Here is a 10,273-nt window from a genome sequence, read left to right as displayed (position 1 = left end):
GGGGTTGGGTTGTTGTTGTTTTTTTAAGGCCATACACTATGCTTCTTTGCACCAAAGTCTACATATTACTGATTTTTAAATACTTTTTTTTTTCTTATTTTCTCAAAGGATAAAAAATATTCCGTTTTTAAGAATCATTGTGCCTGTTTTGTATTGTAGGACATGGCAAATTAGAGAAAAGCCAGGCTGGCTGAAGGACCGTTTGCAAAGGCAATAAATGGAAAAAAACTATCTATGCTATTATCTATGAAATAATTATTCTTCGGGGAAAGAGAGAGAAAAACTGTTAAAATTATTCTTTTTAAAATTGTACCTGGTACCTTATTTATTTTCTTCTCTTGCTTTCCTAAAAGATTTAGAATTTGAACTGAAATCAGGCGCTCATCAAAATAATGAAACCGAGGAAACGCATTTTACTGCCAGTTTGGACATTTTTATCAAATTTTTTCATTTTGGTTCAACCTCTTTTTAAAATTCATATAAAAACTTATTTCCATGTGAATTTTACAGAAGAACATTGATTAAAGGCTCAAAATATGTTTTTTTTCTTCTGTTTTCAAAACTCTTTAGCCATTGAAGTTGCCTAACTTTGGCAGCCATTTTCTCGCTAACTTCACTACTGAAACCAGGGGACCTCACTTCCTTCTATCGCAAATATCTTGAGTTCTCTTCAAGACAGATGGATATCTATTTCATCAAAAGCAAGACAAATGAACAACCTTTAAGATGATACCAATAACTCCACATGTCCAAAAATTGAGGAGCGCCTGATTTCGCCGCGCTGTAACAGATTATATTTGACTTGTAACACTAGTAACTTTCCACATTTTTCCCTGGACAGGTATGAAGACTATTTTTGGCACAGCGTCACAACTGCCGGAGATTACGGGAGAGTACTCGGAGAAAGCCAGCAACGCCGTCTCCAGTCTCGTCAAAGGGGAATAACTAACGCACACGCTAGAACTGTTCCCTCCCCTTGACTCTTGTTGATTACTTATTAATTCTATTTTTCTGTGTGTGTAAATTCAACAACAACACGTGTGCTTGGAAAGAAGAAGAAGAAGAAGACAACCACCGTCGCAGCCCCTCCCCTCACCCTCACCCGTAATCAAATGTGTACCGGTACGACTGACGGTATCACTTCGTAGTTTTTTAGTCACTACTGTGATGAGAGTAGATGTCGCACGAACCGGATTTGATATCGTTTGTTCTGGATTGGATATCGCAAGGCCTGGATCTTGATTGGATATGGCAAGGCTGCCTGGATTGTGATTGTAGCAGTCGGACCTGGATCGTGCGTCACATGACGCGGATTGGATTGGATTGTTGTATGTCGTGTGACCTGGAGAGTGGATGTCGGATTAACCTGGGTTGAATGAATGCTGTGTGGAATGATAACTTGGTGATAAGTCGCATAACCTTGCAGCTGGGATACTCTCGGCTGTGACCTTGCAGCTGGGATAGTCTCAGCCGTGACCTTGCTGCTGGGATACTCACGTCTGTGACCTTGCAGCTGGGATAGTCTTGGCTGTGACCGTACAGCTGGGATAGTCTCCTCATCTCTCAATTCATCGTCATCGTCATCATCATCATTGTTCTGAATGTGTCAGGATGTGTCGTTATTATAAAATTAGCCCAGTCTCTCTGTTTCATTATTTTGTTACAATCTTGTATTGTAAATCAGACAGAAATTGTAATAATAGTTTTAACTGTGGTTTTTCTCTCGTTCCTCCACTTTCCAGTTTGAGTGGAGTTTTCTCTTTCTCTCACTTTCCCTCGCCTTCGTCGGAAAGTTACTTTGGATATCTTCTGTTCGTTTCAGACGGAAAAAAATGTGTGTGTATTTTACATGACAGCTGTCTTGTTCTCTGTGGGTTTGTGGTGGTTCAATTATTAAACCGTTGATCAGACACTTTACCTCTGCCGCGTTTCTTGGAATTTGTTCGTTGATTGGTTGGAATTGTATTGTGTCCCAGTTAATACATATTATATATAGTTGGAGGGCACCACTTGTAGGTCCAACTTCTTTTCTTTTTCCCTGATGTTTCTGTTTTGTTTCTTCCCCTATATTTTGACTGTTTTTGTTTCAACATGCCTTTGTTCACTCAACAAACCAATTGATAAAAGTATTTACTAGTGCGTGGTTGGCAGGTGCTCTGGTGTGGTTTGTTTTTCTTTTCTATCAAACGTCTATCGCCTTTATCTCCCCTCCTTTTTTGTGTTTGTTACTTGCAAGACAGCTCTATTCTTCGGCACTTATTACAATCTTATTGTGTTGTAAGTGTCGTAAAACTCTTACTAAAATATTGTTAAAACACGGGTTGTTGGAGGGCGCCACTTGTACGTCCCTGTTTCTTTTCTTTCCTCCTGTTATTTCTTTGAGTCTCATGAGCGAGTGGTCGGCAGGTGCTCTGGTGTGGTTTTCTCTCTCTCCTTCATTCTTATCAAATATCTATTGTCTTTATCTGTCTCTCTCTCTCTGTGTGTGTCTCTCTCTCTCTCTCTCTCTCTCTCTCTCTCTCTCTCTCTCTCTCTCTCTCTCTCTCTCTCTCTCTCTCTCTATCTCTATCTCTCATTCTCTCTCTCTCTCTTTCAAACACGCACACACATTTACACACACGCTCACACACACACCACTCACACACTATCTCTCTCTCTCTCTCTCTCTCTCTCTCTCTCTCTCTCTCTCTCTCTCTCTTTATCTCTCTTTCTCTCTCTCTCTCTCTCTCTCACACACACACACACACACACACACACTCACTCACACCCCTCCCCACACACACATACACACACACGCATGGGTAAATTGTGCTGATCGGGTTCACTTGTCATAACAAATTAAAATCAAATCAATAAATCTAGATATCTAGTAATTTAAATTCCTATTGAGATCCATTTGTTACTAAATTTGAAGTTTGAAGTACACGACAGTACGGTACATATATAATAAACATGATCTTCAAAGTACATAATATTGAAAATGAAATGTCTCAGACCTATACCACACCCTCAGACCAAAGATCCTATACCACTGTCGGATCTTTTCAAAATTCTAAATAATAATAATAATAATAATAATACGATTACTGACGATTCTGCAGGCAGATCCTAGCGATCAAGGTCATGTTTTTAAAAAAAATCAAATTATAATAATAAAGGAAATACGTGTATCATTGTAATAATAATAATATTATTAAAAAATGAAAGGTCCCTGGTCTTGGTTCATCATTTTCCGAGTAGAAACGTTGAAAAAATCTGGGCACCGGATAGAAGGTTGCAGAGAAAGAAACCGAAAGTCGAAAGTCGTCTGCTCGTCTGCCAGCGACGCCTCCGCCGAGGGGCACGCACGCAGTGTTTTTTGTTGTTGTTGTTTGTTAGTGACACACTTCGGCTCCGATGGAGTCAACGGAGGCTGTTGTCACTGGAACCTGCCAGTTCATGTGTCCTGTTCATGAACGAATGATGTGAGTCTCCGCCTTCAATAGCCTACCTGACTCAGTGGGTCTGGGAGGATTTCCGTAACGAGAGACCACTAAGAAACAGCAGAATAGAGGGATAGGGTTAGATCTAGCCTTTGGGGTTAGGTGTCTTCTTTATTGTGTTTGTTGGAATGGTCGCTCGGTATGGATAAAAGTCTGTGACGATTTACTGCCCGTCAGTTTTAAAAGGATTTTTTTTTTTTAATCACCCTACCCAAAGTTATGAAGCGAAAGCCATGCTTTTCCCCACATGATGAAAGCAAGTGGATCCACTGTGGGAAATTAATATTGAATATTGGATTTGGAATACGTTAAGTGTTTGTGAATTTTGGTGAATTTTAAAAATTGACCCATACTTTTGCCAGTAACCCTCTACTCGGTTGGTGCATGCACCTGTCACTGGGTCAACGAAATGCTGTTGAACATGAATCAGGGTCAAATGCACATATGGGGGGTTTACAGGAATATTTACAATATATAATGTTGTACGCAGCAAAGCCATCACTTCACTATGGATTATAGTACTGGGTGCAATGCAGTTCTGGATAATATTTAAAAGAGTTGCTGCTGTTCTGTCGGGAACAATTTCTAAAAACCCTTTGTTTGTTGCCCTATCCACCCCACCAAAAACCCACCTCTGTTCTACTACCTCCCTACGTTGTTTTCTCTCCTGGCTACTAAACTTTCATCTATTTCTACTTCATGACCTGGACCACCTATCTGGTAAATAATTGTTTTCAACTAGCCACCACAAACAAACATCTCTAAAATAAGCAAACCACTGTACAACAGTTTTTCCGAAGGTCCAGTGAGTAATGTCGTATGATTTACAGGTTCTTTGAAGCTCCAGGAAAATAACAACTCTACAATGTTTCTGTAGGACAACTGGCTGTTCTCCCAAAAAGTGTCTTTACACAAAAATACCTTACGTCCTTTATGTGAAGGGAAATGAAAACACCGTTCTTCTCCTCTGCCTGTCTTCACTAAAGTCATCAACTTTCCTGACTTTAGCATGGAATGCTTTTCTTTTTTTAGGCGGGAAAGAGAAGGATTGCTTCACCCTCTTGAAATGCAGAGCTGCATCGGTGAGAGTGGGCCCCAGAAATTCAGGTGAGCTGCGAAGTAGAAAATACTGTCTGTGGTGGGCTGAGGGGACAGAAGTCGACTCCTCAGGTTTTTGAGGCCAGGGCATTTGTCCTTTGGATGTTTACACACACACACAGACATACGCACACTCACATAATAATGTATATATATATATATATTTATATAAAATCAGGGTTGGGTTGATTTAAATCAGTTGATTTTTTAAATTTAAATCAACTTGATTTTTAAAATAAAAATCAGTGATTTAAATCACTTTTTTTAAAAATTTATTTTTATTCAGTTTTTACATATTTCAACATTCAGAATTCCCTTCCTTGGTTTCATAAAACAGATATAAGGTTAAGTAGACTAATAGAATCATGTTTAAAAGTCTGCTTTCCCACCTTTCACTGTAAAATAATACAGTATTCAATTTACTTTTTTTTTCATAAAATTGAAATCAGAGCTGGGTTGATTTAAATCAGTTGATTTTTTAAATATTTCAATCAACTTGATTTTTAAAATAAAAATCAGTGATTTAAATAACTTTTTAACAAATGTATTCAGTTTTTACATATTTGAACATTCAGAATTCCTTTCCTTGGTTTTATTAAACATATAAGGTTTAGTAGACTAATATAATCATGCTTAAAAGTCTGCTTTCCCCCCTGTCACTGTAAAATAATACAGTATTCAATTGACTTTTTTTTCATAATTGAAATCAGGGTTTAAAAAATTTTTAATCAACTTGATTTTAAAAATAAAACTCAGTGATTTAAATCACTTAAAAAAAATGTATTCTGTTTTTACATCTTTAAATATTCAGAATTCCTTTCCTTGGTTTTATAAAACAGTATATAAGGTTTAGTAGACTAATAAAATCATGCTTAAAAGTCTGCTTTCCCCCCTGTCACTGTAAAATAATACAGCATTCAATTTACTTTTTTTTCATGATTGAAATTAACATTTTCTTTTTCTTTTTAGACAAACACACAAGCGTGTGCACACACACACACACACTGTAATAAAATGCAAGTTTATCTATGCATAATTACCCCCCCCCCCCCCACCCCTTCCTTTTAGACTGACATTTTCTTCATTTTTTGTCTATATATATATATACTATTATATAGCAGATTAAGGCTTTCTTTTGAGGTTGCTTAATTTAATCATTAGTTAAAATAAAGACAATGCATTTTGCACTGAAAGAACATACTTTTAGCAACCAAAAATCCCAAACTGTGTCGACATTTTAAACCCCCAAAAAAAATCTGATTTAAATTTAAAAAATCATGATTTAAATTTAAAAAATCGATTTTTTGGATTTTTATGGGAAAAAAAAAAATCACCAACCCTGTATAAAATTTATATCAAACTGGTATATATATATAATTATATATATATATATATATTTATATCAAACTGGTATTGACGGTGCTGTACTATTAACCATAGTATAACAGTAAGAACTTGGTCATTCATCTCTCTTTTTAGTCTACCATCAGGAGTCGCCATGTATAATAAACTAGATAGTTTAAAGTGTTGTTGTATAGTATGCTTACTTTTGTGTCTCCTCTCATTGTTTCATAAAAATCAGAGTTTTTTTGTGTTTTGTTGTAGATTTTTTTTTTTTTTTTGCGCTTTGAAAAATTTTTAAGTTTTTCGGATACAGAATAACACCTGCGACGTGTGTGCCTCCTTTATTTTGAGTTATTCTTATGGAGTGGAATTAAACTTATTTACATATAAAAGATGAATGTTGTCCCTTAAAATATTCTTTTCTTTTTTTCCTTCATTAAAATTCTAGGGGTGGGGAGGGGGGGGAATGTGCACCCCTTAATTATAAACATAATTTTTAAAAGTCGTTTTGGATAGAAAACATTCCTCATTTTTTCTTCAGAATTTGTCTTCTCAAGTTATTGATTTGGTTAATGGGAAGAAAACATATACTGTGCTAACAGTGTACGTTTTTCCATGTTGTTTCTATATATATATTCTTTTTGATTTCTGTCTTAAGTAGGGAGACATCTTAAGCTGGTGAAAGGTGAGGATACGGTTCTTTTTCTATGTTTACGAAATATCATTTTTCGGACTTTGAATCTCAGTACGCTTGCTCTGTTTGGTTCTCAGAAAAGCCGATCCTGGGACGACCGTGAAAGAGTTCTCCCGTCCTGCGGCTGGACGACACGATTCGGAGCCCGCTGACCTACGGCCCGCCCCGGTTCTGAAAGAGACGACGACCTATTTATTTGAGAAGTGAGTGCTCAAATGTCTCCAGTTCGAATATTGGCGTGATAAGAAGGAGGATGTTATCTTTTGTCTCTGAGTTTTTTCAATTGGTGAAGTACATGAAAAATGTATGGTGTGGGATTTTGTTTTGGCAGACACTTTTTGTTCGTGTTTGTTTTCATAATAACCACAATTTTTTCCGAATGATTTTTTTTGGCTCAACATCTTAAAGGTCAATTTACAAACACGTCTCTTAGTGGATTTTACGGAAAAGGTTGATCAAAGGATTTAAAATTTTCAAGCTTTGGATGTCATGAAACTTTGGCAGTCATTTTCTTGTTAACTGGCGACGTTATACCCACCTCCTTTAATCGCTAATATCCCGATTTGATTTTAGATAGATGGATTTGGTTTTCTTCAACAGCAAAATAAATGAACAAGTTTTGCGATGATACCAATGCCTCCATACAAAGATTGACGAGCCTCTGATTCCACCACGTCGTGACACATATGTGTGCTCGGCATCATTGTAAGCCTGGTTTTTGAAAATTGTTCAACATGGCCACCCACCCTCAAAGAAAAATAAAGTTCTGATTTTAATGATGAGAGAAGATAGAAAAGTTGTCCTGCACTCTACTTAATTTACAGCTCGTCTTGACTACAATACAGAACAATATCACAAATTTTGAACAATATGCCACAGCTGGTCGCTCACTACTGTGCATCTCCTTGGTATATCGTATATCGTGCCTTTAGATTTAATATGGTGGCTTTTAAGGACAAGTGGGCTAACTGAGATTTCGGGGGTTTCCAGAAATCTTGACCTACACCAAAAGTGGGCATTGCCCTTCCTATAGGAGAAGTTTGGTTTCATCGGTGTGTATATTTGTTTGGTTATAGAAAAAACTCTCCTTGTCTTTTAAAGAAACTGAACAAGAGGCAAAAACTTTACCTTCGATTTTCTCAAAACAGCATTTTTTTCGGGATAGCAAGCGACCAATTTTCTTTGTTCCTATCTCAGAATCGTGCCCCTGGACCACCCAGCCTGGAGCAGCGTGTACGAGTTTGTGTTTGACCGTCTGCGGTCAGTGCGGCAGGACATGGTCATCCAGGGCATCTCCGGCCCGGACGCCATCCAGCTCCTGGAGCAGATTGTCCGCTTCCATCTGTACGCCGCATACAGGTCAGCCCATCACTTCAGATCAGATTTACAGATTAGATTAGATCAGATCGCCCTTCAATCAACATCTAAACCGAATTGGAGTAAAGCCGTCTGTTCTTCTCTAGAAAACTAACCGATCTGAGGGGATGTTTTCTTCCCAAGCTACCCCACACATCTAATTGCCTCTACTCCTCAAGACAACAATTAGAGCAGACATGCAGCTATTACAGAATGGCATCATGCAGAAGAATTTTTTTTTAATGCTCAGATGCTACTGGATCGCTTACAACAACATTAGATCAGATCAGATCAGATGAAAAAAAATTGTTTATTTTCTTTAATGTAGGTATTTTTTTATGCCCCCATCGAGTTTAGATCAATTAGAAAGCGGGTTTCCGACCTTGCCTGTAGTGTCAGGGCCAACCCAGGCTGAGAGGGATGCAACATCCCAGCTGAAAGACGGAAATACTCAAGAAAAATTTTCTCCTGACTCGGGGGAATCAAACTCAGGTCTCCTGTGTGTGACGACGAAGTGCCTGACCGCTAAACAACAGACGCCAATAAGTTGAGATGAGATTAAGTAAAGTAGATTGTGTGCTTTTATTTGTATGACGCGTATAGGTCAGAGCATGAGATCAGATGAGATGAGATGGGGTGTAAGATGAGATAAGAGAAGCGATGAGATGAGACGATCTTATTTGATCCATGAAGGAAACTTTGGGTGAATATACCAGACCATTCATTTACAAGTACTCAGGTTCAACACAGAACTACGCTCAGTACTTTCATTTTCAATGATAGGGCCTATATATACATGTACAACGGTGTACAACTTTCTTACTCATGTGTACACAACACTCTCTCTCTCTTCTCTCTCTCTCTCTCACTCTCTCTCTCTCTCTCTCTCTCACACACATACACACACACATACACACACACATACACACACACACTCACACACACACACATCTGTCTCTTTTGTTCCCCACAGACTAAGAGACGCGGACATTTCATCGTTTGACCCTGTGATAAACAAACAACATTTACTGGAGTGTCTGAAACGTTTGCTCTATCTCTACCAGGTACGTGTTTCTTGAATCAGCTGTGCTGATATTTCCATGAATTTACACTTACCCCCCGGAGCGGTGCTACTGACTGAACTGTCTTTAGGCCATTCCCAGAGGTGGGAGATTAACCTGTTCTTATGCATAGTAGAATTGTAAATAGGATGATTCATCGATGTCATGCTCATAACTGTGCCTGAACTGCAACTGGGAACAGCTGCCTTTTCTCTCCTCATCCTTACTATCGTCATTTTCCTCTACTTCTTTTGTATGTTTGTCACACTCTTGTGTGACTCGGGGTGCCTTGATAGTCGAAGCAGACTTTGTGCTGTTAAGACTAGAGAGGTGAGCAAAGTAAGCCTGATTCCCTGTAAAGACTTCTCTGTTGACACCCACCCGTTGGCACTCTTATGACCTTATGCAGTTGCCAGTGCCGTAAAACCTCTACATAAAAAAATGGCGTTATAGAGAGTTGTCTTTATAGAGAGGCAACCAAATATATTACTTCTGATATTATATAAGTGAAAAATCGGGACCTGGGCACCGTGTCGCTATAAAGAGGATGTCGTTATATCGAAGGCCGTTATAGAGGGGATGCCCTGTATTTAGTTGTGTGTGGGAATAGTAACTCTCTTGAGCCTGAGCTATTTTTAGCTCAACATCCATTTTAGCCTGACAGTTTGGGGGTGTGTTGAATAGTTAATCATGGAAAGACTGTGAAAGCTATGATAACAAACAAAAATTGCGACAAAAGAAAGAAAGAAATGGTCTCACAGAAAAAGAAAACTATCAAATTTCTCCCATTAGTTTTTATTTTATCAGTATTTTGAAGTGAGGGTTATACAATTTTTTTTACATCCAATTTGTAATAAAATCATTTTGAGAAAAGATAACGATTCTGCATGAAATATAAGCAAAACCAAATGTTTATATTGATTCTTCTCTGTGTCATAGAACATTTTCTGAGTAACTCCGAAACAAACTACAAACTGTTAGTTCTAACTTATGTAGTGTCTGATGAGTTTGGTGTGGAAGCAAAAGGAGTACATGATGCATTTCACAGATGGTGCGACAGTGTCCTGTTGCTATAGTTCTGTGCCTGAAGGCCCCCACTACCTCTCTCTCTCTCTCCCTCCCTCTAGAGGTGGGCAAAATCCGGACAATCTATAGGATAACCGGATAATTCTCAATGAAACATTATCCGAATTCAGACTCTTAACTCTCTTTTTTCCTGACCCGTTTGCCGAAGTGGG

At 38.2% G+C, this 10,273-nt stretch overlaps 2 protein-coding genes across 2 annotated transcripts in view; both read left to right on the top strand.

The window, feature by feature from the left end:
• The window catches only part of LOC101860683, a gene marked incomplete in the record, with an annotated part of 6,543 nt that extends 4,626 nt beyond the window's left edge, over positions 1-1,917 (top strand). Inside the window, 1 exon segment of the mRNA XM_013087004.2 lies at positions 842-1,917. Coding sequence (XP_012942458.1) covers positions 842-945 — 104 coding nt within the window.
• Positions 1,918-3,285: 1,368 nt separating this feature from the next.
• The window catches only part of LOC101863839 (SAC3 domain-containing protein 1), a gene marked incomplete in the record, with an annotated part of 17,489 nt that continues 10,501 nt past the window's right edge, over positions 3,286-10,273 (top strand). The window contains 5 exon segments of the mRNA XM_013086997.2: positions 3,286-3,464; positions 4,515-4,589; positions 6,696-6,821; positions 7,816-7,977; positions 8,948-9,038. Coding sequence (XP_012942451.1) covers positions 3,397-3,464; positions 4,515-4,589; positions 6,696-6,821; positions 7,816-7,977; positions 8,948-9,038 — 522 coding nt within the window.

The sequence above is a fragment of the Aplysia californica genome, unplaced genomic scaffold (genome assembly GCF_000002075.1).
Source record: "Aplysia californica isolate F4 #8 unplaced genomic scaffold, AplCal3.0 scaffold00532, whole genome shotgun sequence".
Classification (NCBI taxonomy): domain Eukaryota; kingdom Metazoa; phylum Mollusca; class Gastropoda; order Aplysiida; family Aplysiidae; genus Aplysia; species Aplysia californica.
Note: the sequence above shows the minus strand (reverse complement) of the source record. Positions and strands in the feature narration are given on the sequence as shown.